This window comes from Petromyzon marinus, chromosome 44 (genome assembly GCF_048934315.1).
Source record: "Petromyzon marinus isolate PM22_M1 ecotype Great Lakes invasive population chromosome 44, UKy_Petmar_22M1.pri1.0, whole genome shotgun sequence".
Taxonomy (NCBI): Eukaryota; Metazoa; Chordata; class Hyperoartia; order Petromyzontiformes; family Petromyzontidae; genus Petromyzon; species Petromyzon marinus.
This window is the reverse complement of record NC_133710.1, coordinates 5,589,420-5,609,804: the sequence shown is the minus strand read 5'-3', so window position 1 is coordinate 5,609,804 and position 20,385 is coordinate 5,589,420. Positions and strand designations below refer to the sequence as shown.

Here is a 20,385-nt window from a genome sequence, read left to right as displayed (position 1 = left end):
TCCTGAAGAAAGCGAGCTTTTAATACGTAAATAGATTAATAGATATTCTTGGTTCTTTCGGTAAAGTCACGTAGAAGGGAAACAATAAAATAATAAAAAATATAAAACAATACAATTCTCACGACGTTTCGACTGCAACACAAGCAATCATCATCAGGTGTGAAAACCACAGCAAGGAAATTGCTACGTGACTTTACCGAAAGAACAAAGAATATGAATCCCTGCAGTCACGAAAGCTTTAAATCAAAGATTAATGTTTGCCTCCCGTTCTTGGCTCGTAGTCGATAGCAGCATAGTTTGGCTCAATTTCTTATAAATGAAGCTAGACACAGTTGGTTGTAGTTGTAAAAACAATGGCAGCAGGCGAGTTAAAAGAAGAAGTTGTGGCTGATTGGGTTTTTGCGCGCGTGCACGCGTGTGGCGTTGACGTAACTTCCTGAAAAGAATTCCACTGTGCCGGGTTCAACTTCGTTTCATGATCACTGCTGATAACACTGCACTGCCTCCGAGGTCTCTGGGACTCCGCCCCTCTATCGCTGTGATTGGTCCACATCTGGCTCATTGGCACGCGCCTTATTGCCCGTGATTGACAGGTACATCACTCAGGAGGGGCACAAGCTGGAGGTCGGGGCCCCGCAGCTCCCCGCGACCGTCACTAATGCGGTGTCGTGGCGGTCGGAGGGGATCAAGTACCGCAAGAACGAGGTCTTCCTGGACGTCATCGAGTCCGTTAATCTGCTGGTGAGGCGGCGGCGGCGGCGGCGGCGGCGCCGCCATCGACGATGTTTGGCAAAGTGGGGGATGTCGCTGCAACCGGTTGCGAGTGGTTGTGTAACCATTTGCTTGCGGTAGAGACTGTGTGCTTTCAAGCGTCTGCTCGGCGATTTCTAGCGACGTTATTGCATCGCGTGCTGCACGTTGCCAAACATTAATTGATTCTGAATACGCCGATTACATTTTTTTTTGTTGCACAATGGCTCGATTAGACGAAGTGAGAGCCGAGGAGTGGAACGGCACAAGAAGTCGCACCGTGTGCAGTTGCTCGATGGATTTTTACGTCGCAAGATTGCGAGAGATGGCAGCGGTTCGGGAAGAACTTTCATCCATCATTGAATTGACACGTGACTGCTGCTGGTGAGGATGACGACGACGATGCGGTGTTGTGACGTTAATAACGGGATGGCTTGGTTTTTGTGCGAGCAGGTGAGCGCCAACGGTAATGTGCTGCGGAGCGAGATCGTGGGCTGCATCAAGATGCGCGTGTTCCTGTCGGGCATGCCCGAGCTGCGTCTGGGACTCAATGACAAAGTCCTCTTTGAAAATACCGGACGTAAGTGGCTTTGTGTGACCCGACTCGTAGTCAACATTAGGTTTTTAATTTGTGCTGTTCATTGTTATTAATCGGTGGTTCTTAACACTTACTGCAGCCTTGCACCGCTTTGCTTCTCCGTCATTAAAACATTTGTAATGTTAATGAATACATAGGTGTGATGAAACCAAAGTAGTTGTATTAATTTGTTATGTCTCGCTCACCGGTAAGTTGAGAAAATCTCACGAACCAATTGAGCACTTGGACGCAGCGTTTCGCTTGAAACTACGTCAAACCGTCATCCAGGAAGTCGGAATAAAACCCGGGGAGTGAAATTTTACTTCCTCGATAAGATTCGGAATGTCAGAGGCTGAAACGAAAGTTAAGTGGCGTTTAAACCTCTTGAATGCGCGAGAGTTTCTGTTCCCCGGGAAGCTCCCGGTGCATGGAGCGAAACGTCAATCCAACCGGGCTGACTGTACGGGCTCACACGCACCGTGTTCCGCCACCACACTGCAGGCTACAGCAACGCTTCTGCTTTTAAATTTCGATTTAAAGCTTTCGTGACTGCAATGATTCATCTTCTTTGGTTCTTTCGGTAAAGTCACCACGTAGAATGAGAATAAAATAATAAATTGATAAAATAAAATAACACAATAATATTCTCGCGACGTCTCGGCCACAACACAAGCGGCCTTCATCAGGTGAAGGGACGAGACTGTCTGGTAGGACAGCGCTGGACTGAAAGAGCCACGTTCATCTGAACGTGGCTCTTTCACTTCTGCTTCTTCCCTTGCACCGGGAATTCCCTCCCACTGCCTCCTTTTCCCAAGCCTCGTAATAACCTCGCTCGTTAAAACAAAACAAAAAACGTACACGGGCTCTTACGCGTTACGCACTTTGATCGTGCTGTTGTTGGCCTCTTGACGGTTTGGGCCTTTGGGCCTGTGCTCAGCGACCGCTTGCAAACATACATTTAAAAAAATAAAAACATTCGGCTGACACAGCTGTGATCGAACTGGCAATGTTTTTTTTTTAATCGGCATCGCCGAGTGCTGTGTTGGTCGCCTCGCAAATATGTTTTATTCAGGAGCAGTGGAATGCTCGCTTGCCTCGGCTTGTTAGCGCGACGCTTGCACGCCGCGGTGAATCCCGATGGGGGAGCCCTGCTCACCTCTATTCACAAGTTGCGAATGTTCCCCACAAACCCGTGTGAGCACGCACTCTGTTTCGGGCTTCGGCCCACGGGAATTTCTTTTGCCCGCGCCCCGTGCTGGGTTCTTGTCGTAATAAATGAAGCAAACAAAAAACGTTTCACACGTAGACTTTCGCGACCGATGTTATCCATAAGAGGGTTTTTTTGGGTTCGATCGCGTGGCTATACATGTGGTGTTAAGCCCGCCGCCGCCCGACACGGCCTCTTATTAAGGCTTGTCACGTAAACAAAACGTTACAAGTTCAGCACACCGGTGTGTTGGAGAGTGAACCCACAACATTTCCAATTGGAGTACGACGTTTTTTTCCCGGTAATTACAAGCAGCCTCATCAGGCGACAGCCAGCGTTGTTTAAAATAAAATAAAATTGTTGTTGATTGTCGCTAGGAATTCGGCAGCACGAGCGGCGTTGATCACGTGAACGTCGAATTGCGGATTCGTTTTCGTTCGATGAATTGGTGCTTCATTACCGCACCCCAGTGGCATTAACGGTTGGGGGGGGAGAGGGGTTGGTGTCCTCATACCCGTACTCGTCGCTGCCCGCAGGGGGTAAGAGCAAGTCGGTGGAGCTGGAGGACGTGAAGTTCCACCAGTGCGTTCGGTTGTCACGCTTTGAGAATGACCGCACCATCTCCTTCATCCCTCCCGACGGCGAGTTCGAGCTCATGAGCTACCGCCTCAACACGCACGTGAGTCCGGAACCTTTGTATACCCACACACACACGCGCGCGCACAGAGTAAGCCCTCGTTTAACAAGGGAGATACGTTCCTGAAAAGTGCCGTGTGTAAAAAAAGTAAAGTTTGGCAAGATGCGATGTACGCACACCGTGAGATTGCGGGGGCAAATATTTTTGAAGGTATGCCCTCGCGCTACTGTATCGTTCCACGTCCTGTATCGTAGCACTCGTCCGCGCAGCTTTAGAAAGCAGTTCGTCAACCGCTCGGGAATCTGTGTTGTAACGGTTGCGCGTTCAACATTTAAATGGGCGCGTTCCGCGTAGCATGACAAGCGTTGGAAGAACTGCGTTATAGCGGAAATGTGTTGCGAGGCTTTACCGTATATGTATACAGGGCAGTCGCCGCAGTCCCTCGGCATTAAAAAAATAAATGACGTGCCTCTATTCCAGGGGTGTTCAAACTTTTCTTCCCCGAGGGCCACATACAGAAAAATGTACGAAAGACTGGGCCACTCACTAGACGTGAGGTGTTACTGCCTCACTTCTTATGCACTAATGTTGGCAAAATCAATCAAATGCAGGTAAATTACGTTTGATAATTGAACATGTTTGAAGAAAAAAAGCCTCCATCATAGCTCTCCATTAGTAGATTTTCATTTTATTTTTTACAAAAAGGTTGGCAGGTCATTCTCTCAGTGACAGCCTCAGATTGGTTCTTAGGGTGCTGATCCCCCTTCATTGTCCTGTATGAAGGGAGAGACAAGAAGAGAAATAGGGGATGTAGATATTTCAAGCTTATTACACAAATAAATTATTGGGCTTGTTAACACATCAACTAACGTTTGTTAAAAAATTGTCATCAACTTTCATTGACTGAATTCATTAAGTAATTGGGCTTATTAACAAATGAAAACTGTGTGTATATTTTTAACTTACCTGTAATGGGAAGAATTTTGCACTCAGTGGGAGCAGTGATGCTGCGCTTTGGTCTGAAGGATAGCTGGCAGGGCAGAAGTTAGTTTGGTGGTTGAGATGCAAAGGACGTCACGGAGATGGCTGTCGGTCGTTCTGGTTCTCAGCCTGCTTTTGTTCAGCGTTAACAGAGAGAATGTCTGCTCACAGATGTATGTTGAGCCGAACAGACTCATCATTCGTTTTGCGTGGCGTCTCATCAGAGGAAACTTGGCCTTTTCAAAGCTCCGGTAGAAGTCAGGTAGGGAGAGAAGCTAATGCTGATTCTTCAGAGAATCATCACACTGAATTTCGATCAGTTCTAATTGCAGACCCTCCTCCACTTCTTTTGCATCCATTGAAAACGGAGCCGCAAACAGTGTGATCTCCTTCTCAATGACAGAAAAATCTTGGAAGCGCTGACTGAATTCTGTCATGAGAGATGTGGTCACAGAGACATATTCTCCCATTTTTGCAGAGAGCTTGGCATTTGGAAATGCGCATTTCATTTCGGTCAGCGTGGGGAAGTGCGCTACATTGAAGTTGCGCAGTTGTGACTCGAAGAGACGGAGCTTCGCACGGAATGCTTTCATGTGCGCATACAGCTGTGGTACCAGCTGCTCCTTTGCCTTGTAGTCTCTTGTTCAGGGTGTTGAGATGATCAGTGAGATCAACTAAAAAAGCCAGGTCTGCCAACCATAAAGGGTCACTGATCTCATGGAGAGGTCTGCCCTTTTCTTTCAAAAACTTGTCGATTTTTGATCTCGGGGAATAAAACCGCTGCAGCACGGAGCCGCGACTGAGCCAGCGCACTTCAGAATGGTAGAGTAGGTCCCCCCCATATTCAACATCGACATCAGAGGGGAACGCTTGAAATTCTCTGTGGTAAAGCCCTCGTACCCGAATTATGTTGACAGTTTTCACAACTGTGTTCATCACATCGCCAAGCTGGATTATCTTGGTACAGAGGGCTTATTGGTGGATGACACAGTGCATTTTGACAGCCTCACCTCCGCTCTCCCGCACCTTGGCACTCACCATAGAGGCAGTTCCTTTGCGCTCGCCTGTCATTGCTGGAGCCCCATCCGTTATAATACCACACAGCTTGTCCCATTTAAGTCCAGCCTGGTCAATTGCATCTGACACAGCTTCAAACATGTCCTTCCCAGTTGTCCCCTTTAGACTCCGAAGATCAAGCAGCTCCTCCGTAATGCAAAAATTATCAACTCCCTGCAAAAAATTTACAGCTGTGCAGTGTCCGTGGCATCTGTGCTCTCATCACATGCAATCGAGTAAAAATCGAAAGCACAAGCTTTATCTGACACTTGCTGTTTTAAGTTAGCCAACAAGTCTTCAATTCGCCGCACAACCGTATTTCTGGACACAGTAACATCGTTGAAATCCTGCATTTTCTCCGGGCACATTATTCTCACGATTTCAGTGAGGCACTGTTTGATGAAGTCACCGTCTGAGAAAGGTTTCCCGTGTAGGGCAATGAGTTGAGCTACTTCATAACTGGCTATTGTTGCATTTTCTTGAGCTTTGTTAGCACGGAAAAAAAAACTGCTGCTGCATTAGCAGGCTAGCTGCCATTTGCTTTACCTTCTCTATCCGCTCGGCGCCAGTGTAGGACGTGAAGGTCTGATGTTTCGTTTCATAATGCCGTCGTACATTGTACTCTTTCATCACGGCAACACTCTCATTACAAATCAGACAAACACACTTCCCCTTGGTTTCTATGAAAAAATATTAATTTTTCCACCGAGTCTGAAATTTTCTGCACTCGCTTGCAATCTTGCGTCTCTTCGGTTCCGGCATTTCTGGTGACCCTGAGCAAATTTTTTCTTCGATTGCTTGCTTTGTGGAGACGCTGCCTTGTTCAAGACAATAGCGCCGCCCAGTGTTTAAACTAAGAAGTGCAACACAGTGGGCCATAGTCCATTATATTTTTAGACTTTGATACGGGCCAATTAAAAATGGATGGCGGGCCGCAGTTGGCCCGCGGGCCGTAGTTTGGACACCCCTGGTCTATTCGAATCGCTCCATGTGTTACCCCCCATCCTCGGCGTGCAGTTAACGCGTCCTTCCCTCCATTATAAACTCGTGAATGTCTGCCATGTTGAAACCTCACCTGGAAATGCAGTGGATAAAACGAATATTTCATGCAAAGGGACTTTGTGGCCACTCTGTACGCGTAAGACATATACACCATAGTTCCCCACATTTCCATGCGGCCATGAACAAGCAGCACCATTAAAGTTGCAACGGAGAATAATACATTCGACTTGCACAGTGCTCTTCATCCATGGATCACAGAACGCTGTGCAACATCAGAGTTAACACGTGTGTGGGAATGAGCAAGGTTTTATCAGAACTTGTGGGGGAATGTAGACGATGAAAGTGAATGCCACAGTGGAGCATCGTGAGAGAAGAAGCAGCGGTGAGTGTGACGTGTGTGTATGTTGAACTTCCTTCGCACCGTGCGTAGCCAACCGTGCTAATCGCACGTGCGGGTATGTATTTATGTTGAGCTTCTGTCGCACCGTAACTGTGCTAATCGGAGGTGCGCGGGGGATGGGGGGGGGAGGAAGGACAACAAACTAAACACAATAAGCAGTTCTAAAGAAGTACTTTTTTTTAAATCTAGGTTTGAAAATGCATCGCAGAGTGTGTGGTGGCTGAAACACCGTGTGGAATGACAGGAAACCGTCGGTGTCTGGTCGAGAGCCGAGCCCTCGACATGCATGGCTGGAGGAATCGATGAGTGGACGTTCACAGGAACGGGAACCGTGGTCGTGGCCGTTAGAGCAGGTGTATGTGTGTGGGGGGTAGAGGGAATATTTGAATAACCAAGGGGCCACACTGCACTTCACCGTGCAGCGCACCGCCGTGTTTTTGCCGGTAGCAACGCGTGTTGTTTGGCATGTTGGACGTCCGATGTTTCGCTCCATATGTGCTGGGAGCTTCTGCAGGAATGGAATTCAACAGCCCACTTTCTCTCATCTTACTTTTTTGTTACATTTTTTATCAACGTCCGTTTCAGGTGAAACCGCTCATCTGGATAGAGTCCGTGATTGAGAAACACTCCCACAGTCGCGTGGAGATCATGATCAAGGTACGCCGGTTGCTACCCCACTGTACCCACCCCCTCCCCCCCATTTTGCAGGGAGGGATTCCCAAAGCTAGCAGCAGAGAACGCTAATAATTATAATCGTAAGGGTAAGGGTTTTGAAATTACTTGAAATGGCTTACTTTACACTACTGCTGGCAGGAGAGGCCTCCACTCTCAAGAGAGAGCTGTAGAGAATACGTACACCGAGGGTGCTGATTAAAGGTGGACTCCGATAAAAATTATGAAATGAAATGCATCAAGTCGATCATGAAAGGCATTGAACCAATGCGCCTCGAGAAAATTGTTTTTGAACCCTTTTCCATTCCGAGACGACTGCAAGGTGCAAGGTGGGGTCCCGTTCACCGCTGAATCTTGGAAACGCGCAAGCGGTAGTGCCGTTGTTTTTAAATGCGCCGTACTCACCGCAGAGAACTGCAGCGACACGACTGCACTCTATGATAGCTGGCGCCAAACTGTGCCACGCAGCGTCGGAATATTTATACTGGAGCTACCTGATGAGCTACGAAGCTTTTTTTTATCACAGATGTCCAGTAGGCACCCTCACCGCATGGCCTCATGGGAGCCTCGATATCAATAAAGTATTTTTTCGATAACCTACACGTATCTCATGGGAATGGGGAAATGGGTCAATCAACGCTTTGACCGCTGTGCTAGCGGCCAATGATTGACAAGGGCTGCCTTTTGCTGGCTCCGCTTGCGCAGGCCAAGAGCCAGTTCAAGCGGCGCTCGACGGCGAGCAACGTGGAGATCCAGATCCCCGTGCCCAACGACGCAGATTCGCCCAAGTTCAAGACCAGCGTGGGGACCATCAAGTGGGTCCCTGAGACCAGCTCCATCCTCTGGTCTGTCAAGTCCTTCCCGGTACGACGCGAGCAACCGCCTCTTTGAGTCGGTGCAACGTGGATTTGCACGCGCGTCTCGAGCGTGCGTCGGGAGATGAGCAGTGGTGGATGTTTGAACCGGTCCAGGGGGCGGGGGAGGGGGGTGGTGGGTGGGGGGGGGTGGTGGGCGGGGGGGGTGGTGGGCGGGGGGGGGGGGGAGTGGTGGGCGGGGGGGGGGGGAGTGGTGGGCGGGGGGGTGGTGGGCGGGGCTGCGCCTCTCCGAGGTGGACTCGGCATTAAATGAGTACCTTGTGTGGTGTGTCAGCATCGGCGGCCGGGCATGGTGTTAGCTACCCGCCCCTTGTGTGCTGTGCCAGCCTTAATGGGTGCTCGCTAACAGCACTTGCTATGATGTTCTGTAAAGAGTGGCATTATATGCCGGGTGGATAAAATACAGAAAGTTAGCACAATAGGGTGGCACATGGCCCCCCCCGAGTCTGTCCCAAGCCCTCCTGCAAGCGAGTCCTCGACACATCGCATGGCCTCAAAGTGCACCTTAGCCTGGCACAAGCGCTATGGTAACAATACTGCCACTTTGTGGCGAATAGCGGCTTGTTGTGTCTGTGTATTGTGTTAGCGTTCCTGGTGTTGTGGTGCTTTGTTGTCAGCAGAGGGCAGTGCAACAAAATCCATTGGAATTTACCAATGCTTCACCGCCCAATGTTCGCTGCCTTTACCAACCTATACTGACCAGCGTGCTGGAGTTAGGTCAAGGGACCTCCGTGATCTGCACAGCATGGGAAGGCCGTCTTCATTCAGCAGTGGATTGACTATAAAGGCCGTTGATGTTAGTGGCGCGCGAGTGTGAATTGTAGTGTCCTAGCGGTTTGAGTGTGTGTGTGTGTGAAGAGTGGCGTGTTGGTGCGAGAGTGTGGTAGTAATATTATAGAGGGGTGTGTGTGTGTTTGTGAGGAGGGGTGGAATGGGTGTGTGTGTGTGTGTCTGTCTGCCTCAGTGGCCCGTGATCACAAATCTCTATTTAACTCCATCAAAAAAGTAACCTGCAGCGCCACACCTATTACCATCATTAGGGAAAAAAACGGTGATCCAATCTCCGACCCCCAGGAACAGGTTCGCAGATTTGCTGAGCATTTCTGTGAGGTCCTGGGGGAGGGAAAATCCCTCAGCCAGGAAAACATTGTGGCACAAAGTGAGGATGACCCTGCTGAGGCTGCGGTGCCTCAAATATTGGAAGAAGTCACCCCCTGTGAGTGGCTGGCTGAGGTGCCATCTGCTGAGGAAGTATTGAAGGCGATCCGGAGTCTGAGACCAGGAAAGGCAGCGGGCAGAGATGATCTCCCAAGCGAAATGCTGAGGGAGGGTGGCGTTTGTGCACAGACTGCCCTATATGACATCATAACAACAGTCTGGACCACTGGACGGGTTCCGCAGGATTGGAAGGATGCCCTGGTGGTCCCCCTTTTTAAGAAGGGGGACCGCACAGACTGTAACAACTACAGGGGCATCTCACTCCTCAGTGTGCCGGGAAAGGTCCTGGCAAGGATTATTCAGCATCGCCTTGCCAGGCACGCTGAGGAGAGGCTTGCGGAGCCCCAATGCGGTTTCAGGAAAGGGCGGTCCTGCACAGATGCCATATTTTCTGTCCGTCTGCTACAGCAGAGGTGTAGGGAATTCCAACAAGACCTACATCTCTGCTTTATTGACCTGGTCAAGGCCTATGATACCATCAGTAGGCCTGGGCTCTGGGTCGTTCTTCGTGCTTTTGGAGTACCTGACCCTCTGCTCACGATCATTAAGGACCTTCATGATGGTGAGCGGGCCCAGGTAAAACTACGTGGCCGGGAGTCAGAGCCATTCCCTGTACACCTTGGGGTGCGACAGGGATGTCCTCTGGCTCCCACATTATTTAACATCTATTTTGACCACGTAGTTCGTGAAGCCTTCAATAGCTGTACCGGGGGAATCTCCATATGGTACAGATATAATGGGAGGCTAATCGATGCCCGGGTGCGGTCAAGGGATGGCTCCCTATTGCTCAACCACGTTATGTATGCTGATGATTTGGTAATAGCTGCTCAGTCAGAGGAGGAGTTGGAGACGCTGCTGCTGAGACTGGAGCGTGCCACTAAGAGGTGGGGCCTTACCATCAGCCCCACCAAAACTAAGCACCTGCCTGGGTATTTTGTACCATCGGACACTCCACCCCCACAACTCCCAATCGGTGATGGGGCAGTTGTGGAGAGAGTGGAGAGTTTCCCATACCTGGGCAGTGTGCTTATGAATGGCTCCAGTTTAACAGCAGAGGTCTCACTCCGAATCAGTCGAGCGGCAATATCTTTTCATCGGTTGCGTAACGCTGTGTGGAAGCTACCTGGTCTGTCGCTCCGCACTAAGCTTCAGGTCTTCTCGGCCACGGTCATTCCCTCCCTTCTCTACGCTTGCGAAACGTGGACCCCCCTAATGGAACATCTTCGCCGGTTAGAAACATTTAGGCTGGCCTGCCTACGATCCATCCTGGGTTTAACCAGACTGGATTGTGTGAGGAGCTCACAAATCCTTGAAAGATCTGGGCAGGGTCCCATCGGTGAGCTCCTCCGGCAGGCAAGGCTGCAATGGCTGGGTCATGTAGCCCGCATGCCCAGCCACCGCATGCCGAAACAGCTTTTGTTTGGCCGGATTGAGGGGGCTAAGCGGGCGCGGCACGGGCTAGAGAAGAGATGGAGTGATGTGGTACAGGAGGACGTGGAGCTGAGTGGACTTGCCGATGACTGGTACCAGCGGTGTCAAGATCGGCCTCTGTGGAGGAGGCTCGTGAAGGATGCTACTGGGCAGTTGGAGGCAGTCGCCCTCCAACAACAACGGAGGGCGGAGGAGCGACGCTCAGAACAACGAGCGGAGCGCCGGGTGGCTAAAGCACAGCAGGTTGGCACAGTAGGGGGCACAGGTGGTGCATCAGCCAGTCATCTCAGTCAGTCGACCCGTGGCACCTGGGTCTGCCCCGTGACCGCCTGCCAGCGGGCGTTCGACACTTCACGTGGCCTCAGGGTGCACATAGCCTGGCACAAGCGTCGTGGTGACGTCACCGCCACTTAGTGGCGAATGGCGGTTGTTGTTGTTGTCTGTGGTAAAATCAGCTCATGGGGATGGGGGTTGTGTGGTGAACAGTGGCACACTGCTGTGCGACCAGTGGTTTTGTGTAACCCTGGTGATGTTTGTGTGGGGAGTGGTGACTCGGCGATGCGCGTGTGTCTGCCTTCTTGGTGGGGTCACCACCCCTACATGTGCCATGCCTGTCTAAAATAGATTGCTGCGGTGGCAAGACGTTAGCTGCCTCGGCTGGTATAGAGGAGGTCGTGCATTCGATCTAGAACCTTACGCCTGGTAAATTTGGAGTTTGCATGTTCTCCCCGCGGTCGCGTGGATTTTACTCCCGAGTCCTCCGGTTTCCCCCCCCCCCCCCCCCACGTTTAGAAACGTGCGTTTAGAGTATTTGGCCGCTATAAATTTCCACGTGATAAGCCACATCATTTAGCCAGCAATTGTGATGGCCAGGTCGCTTCTGAAAAAAGAGCTGTATAGCTCAGTGGGTCTTACCTGGTAAAAATAAAAAATAGTTTTAAAAAGTTTTCGTTTCAGGCGCTCGCAAATGACGCTTTGCTCCGATATCCTGCGAGATTTTGCGTGCGTGCGTGCATTACATCTATCAGGGCGGCAAGGAGTTCCTGATGCGTGCTCACTTCGGCCTTCCGAGCGTTGAGAGCGAGGTGCAGGAGGGGAAGCCGCCCATCACGGTCAAGTTCGAGATCCCATACTTCACCACGTCGGGCATACAGGTACAGCCCCTCTGTCCAGCGGGGGTTATTCCGCAGTGTTGTGCGTCTACCATAGGACCGTGACGATCGGTCGATTTGGCTGCGTAGGTTTTCACGCTCGTGAATGTGTACAGCTCTCGGGAACGCTTGAAGAAGCTCCCCCCAGCGAGTGGAGCGGAAACGCCGAAACTTATCGGTCGATTTAGTCGACCGATGTCTGTAATCAATTGCCCTATTTTTGTGGTTTGGTACTCGGGGGCAGGGGGGGCCCTATAAAAATGATGGCAATCCCGACATGTCACCTCCTGAAGGTGGGAAGCCCCCTAAAAGCGTAACGATGCGGGATGGAAACAGCCGCACGGTGCAACAGCCATGGTCTCTGCTGCTGGATGAATGCCTCCCCCAGCCATCGTGTGATCTCTCATGTTCTCCACGACGCGACAATCCGTCAAGCTCCTGCGCAAAAGCTGCTTTCATCTCTCAATCTGTCCTCGGTTAACGTCCTGTCTGGCCTGTTCTCCCCTTTGACCATCAAAGACTTTACCACCGGCCCATTGTCCCTCCCTAACCATGACGTGTTCTATCCAAGCCCACTTACTTTTCTTTACATTCAACGTGACGTTGTCTAATGCACGTCTTCCTGTCTGTCTCTCAGTAATTCCAAGCACACACCCTTCCCGTTACTTCATTATGCAATGTGCGGGTGTTTTTCTTCAATTTTCTGCGACCCGTGTACAATATTTCAGATTCCTGTTATCCGCTGCCCTCAGTAGTAGGGGTTTCACGAACAGGACTCGCCTCAACAGTCTACTGTGCTGAATCGTTCTTTTTAGTTTGTTGTTGTTGTTGTTGTTGTTTGTGCGCATCCCCAGGTGCGATACTTGAAGATCATCGAAAAGAGTGGGTACCAGGCCCTGCCGTGGGTGCGCTACATCACGCAAAACGGAGGTGAGAGAGCCACTTGCCCTGAAGCAGCCCCGGAATGATTATAATCACGTTACAATTTACTCCATCGGGATAGCACGGTTGGCTGTGTACGGTGCAAAATAAGTTCAACGTACGTACACACACACACACAGCAATTATTGCACTGGCAGGCTGAATGCCCACTTGCAGGCCGGTGTTGGGTCACAATGGCACAGAAAAGCGACGGCTGTCACTGGGGAGGGGGGGAGGGGGGTAACCCCTTCGAATGTTTGGAGATGAGATGTGACGTTCAGGCGTTTTGATTTGTCGAGGCATTTACACAATGCCCATCATAAATATAACTATTGTTATCGTCTTACAATGTTAGAAAAAGGTTTGCAGGCTGGATTTCTGGCTTGCGTGATGATGACGGCACCCGCTTCCCACTGGCATTGAGCCAGGTTCGTAAGCGCTGACGTCACGCTTCTCCCTCCCCTTGACCAGGTCAGCCTCCAACCTCGGTCGTGTATCCCAAACAAATGGGATTCACTGTCATGCTCTCACATTATATTCGACAAAAAGTTTTTGCTGGCTGGCCGGGTAGTTAGCTGGAGGGTGCGTCAAGTGGGAGGGAGTAGGACACGCGAGCTGCTAGTATACCATTACTAATAGCATACCGCTGAAATCTGTTGGCAATCGTTATTTCTTTACTGCGGGTAAACCACGTGACGTCATGTATTACGTGAACGGACAGCGTTGTGCCTCGTGGGTTTTGTTGCATTGTTGCGTCTTAACGTTCCTGCATGTGGCCGCTGATCTGTACATCTTGTTTGCAGCTCTCTCTCTCTCCCTCTCGTGTGTGTTGCTTTCATCCCACTAATCTTCGGTGGGCACCTCCTGACTATAATCTGCTTATTTGGGCCGTTGGCTGGCACGCAGCGTGGCACTGGCCTCCGCGAGGGATCCGAACGGAGGCCTCGCCTCACGGCGTGACGCCGATGGCACAATCGGAATCAAATTGGGCAAAGTGAATTTTTTTTTACTTGTTTTTGCTGCGTTTAAGCCCAGCAAAATAGGGCCGTTTCTCGACAACAATTTCTAACCATGGCATGCATCTGAAAATAAGTGTTTTCCCCAAACGGAGCAAATAAAAAAAAATATCCAGTAACGGTTTTAGTTTGTTTTGGGCGTGGCGTACATGTACACAAGTAGCATGCGTTTTAGAGTACGCCAGGGTTTCCCAGAACACTTGTAACTCACACCACCCTTCAAAGCCCGTTGCCTCTCTGGAGATTCCCCATGCCATGTTATTTTTAATTCGCCGCTCGCTCCGGCTGCAACGTGAGGCCCCCCTTGACGACCCTTAACGGGCCTCTATAAGACGACCCCTCCGGTATTCATGACACCATGGTTTGGGAAACCCTGCCATAAGCTGCACAGTAGCTGACTTGCAGATGTCACTTGGTAAACATCACCTCTTCTCACTCTTGTCGGCTCTCCGTGCTCCTCTTCACTGTCACTCTCCTCACCCCTCTCGCTCTATTCCCCTCCGCGTGCTTTCTCCGCTCCGGCAACCACGGCTTTCTGTTGATGCCTCCTCCGGTCGACCTTCGCTCTGTGGGGAGGTCGCTCATTCTCCTCTGCTGCTCCCCAGAACCTGAAACTCTATTCTCCCGACCATCCTTGCTGCTTGACTCCCTGCTCCCAAGTCTAGGTTCAAGAACTCCCTTTTTTTCCCCCTCTGCCTATGAGTGACTACCTCTCTCTACAAAATGAATACGTTCACGCGTTTCTGTACAGCGTCTGGAGATGCGGGTGCATTTATTGACTCTGCACATCGAATTTGTATTTTACTGCATCCTTCCGCATTGTCACTGTTGCACCAGACTACCAGCTCCGGACCAACTGAGGCGCCGGAGTTCCCGGTTACGCTGGCTCCCGTTTGCGACGCCGATAACGGAGGGTGCCGTGAGACGCGCCTCCTACGTCGGTGCTCGGTCGGTGGCGACGGCACACCGGTCCTTCCACTCCCCAGCACCAGCTACTCCCCTCCGCCTCACCGCTTTTCCAAACCGCCCGTCCATCCGTCCGTCCGTCAACTCGTCAGCTCCCGCGCCCCGGGGGCTGCTGTAACGGTCCCAGTCCCCCCGTGCCGCTTGCTTGCCACCGTGTGGCTCCCTGCGGATGCTTCTCGTCTGCCGGGGATGAGCGAGGCAAAGCTGCTCCTGTGCCCCCCCCCCCTCCGCCCCCATCGTCCCGTACCTCTCCCCGCACTTCATTTCAAATTCCGGTACTGCCAAGAGTTTAGAGGTCACGTTCCGATGGCGGTCGTCGTAGCCCCGTCGGTCGAGTCCCCCGAAGGTCGGAGTTGCCAGACAAAACCCCGCCTCCCTCTCCGTGCCGGGTCTCGTTTAAGGCGCCGTACTTGCCCCCGAAATGTATTGCCGGACGTGTTGACCTACTGCCTCTGTGGGATGCCGGCCACCGTGGTTTTGCGCCGCAGGGAGACAACCGGATCTCGTCGATTGTCACCAGAAATGTGGAATCTTCACTCGCCCAGCTTTGCGGCTGCCAATAGGGTGTGAGCGCTGCCCAACAAAAAGGAATTTCTTTGTCTCTGTTTTCATGATGATGATGTGGCTGTGCGAGACGGGTCGGGGTTTATTGACACGGGCAACCCGGGCTGGTCATGGGATCTCGAGTGGCACGGGGTAGCTTCCCAATCCAGGCGGTCAGCGTCTCGCCAAGACCACCTTTACTCCATGGGCCAGGCCAGAGCGGATTTGGGTACCAGTAGTGGTGGAAAATATTCGGTGATATCAAGATCGTTATACGATATAATAACAATTGATTGTGTAATAACGTCGTACTCGGTACACGGGGCTACTGCAACATTCACTCTTATTGGCCATTTAAAGATGTTGGTCCAACTCTAGCTTTGCCATCACAGATGACACCATTATTATAATTATCATTTCGTTTGTTTGCCCATGAAAGCCTCACCGAGTCTCAGGACGTTTATTTTTTTTCAAGAGGGTCCTTGACAAGGTTTCAAAGTTGGGGGCGACGTTGCTGCTGCTGCTGCTGCTTTGTGTAGCCTCAATTGAGTAATTTATCAGCATTGCGATGTTTGGATGAAATCAGTTACACTGGATGTGTGTTTTTTTTTCATAGCTACGGGAACCTGGAGGAAACCCCATGCATAACAGGGGGAGTATATACAAAATAACTCCTAAAAACTCCACACAGGTAGTCATCATCATCATCACCTGTGTCGAGAATCGAACCCAAGTTTTACCACTGCGAACCCAAGTCTTAACACTGTGCCACCCTACGAAACTTGTACGAACAGGTGAAATAACTTGTACGAACAGGTGAAATAACTTGTACGAACAGGTGAAATAACTTGTACGAACAGGTGAAATAACTTGTACGAACAGGTGAAATAACTTGTACGAACAGGTGAAATAACTTGTACGAACAGGTGAAATAACTTGTACGAACAAGTGAAATAACTTGTACGAACAGGTGAAATAACTTGTACGAACAAGTGAAATAACTTGTACGAACAGGTGAAATAACTTGTACGAACAGGTGAAATAACTTGTACGAACAGGTGAAATAACTTGTACGAACAGGTGAAATAACTTGTACGAACAGGTGAAATAACTTGTACGAACAGGTGAAATAACTTGTACGAACAAGTGAAATAACTTGTACGAACAGGTGAAATAACTTGTACGAACAAGTGAAATAACTTGTACGAGCAGGTGAAATAACTTGTACGAACAGGTGAAATAACTTGTACGAACAGGTGAAATAACTTGTACGAACAGGTGAAATAACTTGTACGAACAGGTGAAATATTGGGTTTGGGCCCATGGACTACTTTTGTCCCCCCATCCCCCACGTCTTGCTGTGAAACTCACCTTGCCAATGAAGTGTGCGTGTGTGTAGTAACACAGTGGCCACCGATCTATCTATGTGTGTGTGTGCGTGTGGGTCTCTGAGCCGCGGTCCACCTGTGCGTGCGTGTGAGTTGGTCATCGTTTTCCCCATTTAAGTGTTGTCCTTGTTGCAGTTGTTGAGTAAAAAGTGTAAAATGTTTGTAGCAGGCGGGTGTAGGGAACCCCCCCCCCCGATACCGCCAAGGAGTCAGTATTGTCGCGTAGAATTCGATTTTCGTTTTCGAGAGACCCGATTGCGGGTTTATCCCGCCGAGGGTTCGTCTGTTTATTTTATTTAACTTTGTACGGAAAGCGAAGGCTTAACTTTTTTACGCCGAGCTTCAGTCCCGTTGTCTGTTGTCTGTCGTCTGGAGATGATGTTACATTTCGTACGGGCCGGTGAAAGTGTTTTTTCGATTCGAGCGGCTCGCAACAGCGCGTGGAAGTACGCGCCGTTTTAACGAACCGCCGAAACAACATTGCCAGTCGATACCGCAGTAATGAACCTATCGGTTGAGCGCACAGCATTGTCTCTTCAACGAGGTGTCGGGCCAAACCTTTGAGCCATGCCGTTACAGCCTCGCGTGCCAGCTGTGGCGTGCCGTATGCTAAACCATTACGCGTTGCTCCTGCCGCATTAGAAGGGGTGGCTGTCTGCTCGTTTGCACAGCGACGACGGGGTGGAGGGTGGTATTTTTCCCGCGTGGTCCCTATCGATGTAATCTGACGGATTCTGACGCTCGCTACAACACGCATCGATCGTTTACAGTTCACGCAAATCGTTTTTTCGTCTTCTGTCACGGGGCTTAATGTCTTCTGAAATGTTTGCGTGACCCAGCCGCCGCAGCGATGCACATCATGCATGCGGCGTGCTCGATGCGGGAATATTTTCCGGGGTTCCCGACACCCTGGGCAGACCAGGCTGAAATTAAAAGCCCGTATGTGCTACCCATCACTCTTTGAGCGGGGGAGGGGTGGGGGATGTAGTCAAGAGAGAGCGCTGTACAAAAGAAATGCCGACAAACAAAAAAAAACCAACACAAATGCTCATTTCCATCGTTGAAATGCAACGGCGTTGCTCACGAAACGGTCGCACCATTCACCAAGGGCTTCGCACAAAACATTGCGTGGTTTCGCGGCTCCTTTCAAGGGAAAACGATCGATAATCAAAACAGCTCCTGTCTTGCCGTTACACAACTTAGGTTTTGTGCCCTGGGTTGAGCGGCGTGCGTTTTGAAGCGGTGTTGAGAAAGTGTAATTTTACATGGCCTTAGATGAACATGTTCCGGTAACGCGTCTACGGCGGCGTATTTAACATGTGTGGAAATTACGCCACGCCAAGTCTTCTCTCTTACCGAGAATTTGGTGGTGTTTTGCCCGATCTCGTCAGATCTCGGAAGCTGAGCAGGGTTTGAGCCTGGATAGTGCTTTCGGGGGCGGATCACCACGCATAGTAGTGGGGAGCAACAAAATCCATTTGCTGTGCCATACTTCTATGCTCTCACACTTGTACTTCCCGCCTTCACCAACTCCCCTCTGGCCAGCGTGATGAAGTACGGTCAGGCAACAAACCCGTCCACGATCAACGTGGCGTGCCGGAGTGCGGGTGGACGAGTCCTTGAACCAAACAGTGGGTTGATTAAAAGAGGGGGGGGCCTTAAATGTGCGTGGAAGGGAAGACGCTCCGGTGCCAACAGCATTTGTGACGTACTAACAAGCGTTGGGGGGGGGGGGAGCGTTCCACCATCGTCTGTGTTTATAGCTCTGGCGACGTGAAACAAATATATTTGTACTCGCCCATTTAACAAAGCTTCAGATTTACATCAAACAGCCGTACAACACTGCCTCTGTGTTTCCATTACGAGATGAAAAAAACAGGTTGTTGTTGTTGTCTTTCGCGACTTAAGGGCTGACCACCGTGAGGCTGTGGGTGACGTTTTAACAACGTTCACGTGTGGAGAGACACCACAGGGCCCTTTATCTTTGATAATTGCCGCCCTAAAAACAAAAATAAGCCAAGGCCCGCTCTGGGGTTTCTGCGCTTTCTGTAAAAAAAACACAAGGCGAAGAGATTTCCATTCGGAACCCTCATAGAAAGCAGTGTGACGTCACCCCCCCCCCCCCCCGCCCTACGGAATGCATTGTGACGTCACCACCACCTTCCCCGTTAAAGAACGGCCACCGGAAGATGACATCACAGAACTGCTGCTGAGGGTCACTTCAATTGCATTTGCTTCTTAAACATATCAAGTTGTGCGCCCTCGGGATGCCCCTGCTGTGTAAGTGAACCGGACAATATAAAATCCCCGCCTATCTTTACCTACGTGGTCAATCGGGGATGATGAGGATGATGATGTCATATATGGCTTGACGCCTTGATTCCATCGGTTTTTAATTATTTACATTTCACCGGTAGGAGACGTCGCAGGAAGTGATGCCACTTGGCTCGATGCTCTGCTCATCTCACGAGAGATGCTTCGGGACGACGATCGGCGCGGCCCTTCCGTTTGACAACGGGGTGAAGGCTGCGGCTGTGATTCTGGCGTCGCGTTCGTACGAACGGCTTCGTGAACACCGGCTAAAGACAAATATCGTTTGCAATTTTTTAATGTCTACATATTTGCGTTTTGGAGAAGATCTATTTATGTTACATCGCCGTTTACATGAGAAAATAAGTCGGTTTAAATAAATGGCTTTGACCAAACCGTTTTAAGCAAAATAAGCCACCTCCATGCAACATTTTGAGAAATAATGATAACCGGGTTTATTTTAACTGGGTTTCTAAATCTACCCCCCCCCCCCCCCCACATCCGTCCATCCTGCTGGATGAGTGGGTGGCGCCGCAGTCTGCCCAGCGTGGAAGAGTAGACCAGACACCCTCTATGGAAGGGCTTTACTTGAAGGCCCTCTCCGTGGTAGGCCCCGCAGGGAGTGGCACAGACGAGTAATGCCAGGGCTGCACCGTTACCGTTACACATCTGGGGTCCTGGACCGTGCCTGCTCGGGGCCACGTGTGTAGCTCCGCTGACGGTGGGACCCCAGGCCTGCACCATGCTTCTCTCTTACAAACTGAATGCATATTTTTGTTGTTGTTGTAACTCCGGCCGACGAAAGCATTTTCCCCAACCGGAAAGTCATTGACGCGCAGTGTTACCCGTTTCGTAGCCGCAGGCGTGCAGTACTGAACAGGAGTACTGGAAATAAATGTCTTCTTTTTTGTTTTGGCCGCATTATTCTGTTGTTGTTGCCGCTGTTACTGCTTGTCTCTCGCTTGGGTTTTTTTTTTTGGGACATCCCCGACTCGGTGACTTTGACTGACTATTGACGAGGCTGACATTTCCTCGAAGACTCGAGCAGAACTTGAGATTTCGGGGCGATTTGTGACCGCTTTCTCTCTGCGGCGAGACCGGGGCGCGCGACTCGGATCGATGCGAGCGGTGACATTGTCCGCTAATTGGATTCCACCTCAAGGGGGTCATCCCGAAAGGTCAACCGTGCACAGCGTTCGTTTCCAACGCCTTGTCGGGAGACTTCCTCGCCTGGCTGTTTTGACCGCTGTAACCCGCCGCACGTCTGCGTCACTCGTCCGCCCT

The 20,385-nt window shown here is 50.6% G+C and overlaps 1 protein-coding gene across 1 annotated transcript in view; it reads left to right on the top strand.

Annotated features, from left to right (window-relative positions):
* The window catches only part of LOC116951955 (AP-1 complex subunit mu-1), a 36,593-nt gene extending 16,568 nt beyond the window's left edge, over nucleotides 1-20,025 (top strand). The window contains exons 5-12 of the mRNA XM_032970876.2: nucleotides 594-741; nucleotides 1,204-1,330; nucleotides 3,071-3,213; nucleotides 7,196-7,267; nucleotides 7,988-8,146; nucleotides 11,835-11,960; nucleotides 12,812-12,887; nucleotides 14,732-20,025. Of these exons, the coding sequence (XP_032826767.1) occupies nucleotides 594-741; nucleotides 1,204-1,330; nucleotides 3,071-3,213; nucleotides 7,196-7,267; nucleotides 7,988-8,146; nucleotides 11,835-11,960; nucleotides 12,812-12,887; nucleotides 14,732-14,754 (874 nt within the window). The 3' untranslated portion in view covers nucleotides 14,755-20,025. The remainder of the gene's footprint in view (nucleotides 1-593; nucleotides 742-1,203; nucleotides 1,331-3,070; nucleotides 3,214-7,195; nucleotides 7,268-7,987; nucleotides 8,147-11,834; nucleotides 11,961-12,811; nucleotides 12,888-14,731) is intronic.
* The last annotated feature ends 360 nt before the right edge of the window (nucleotides 20,026-20,385 follow it).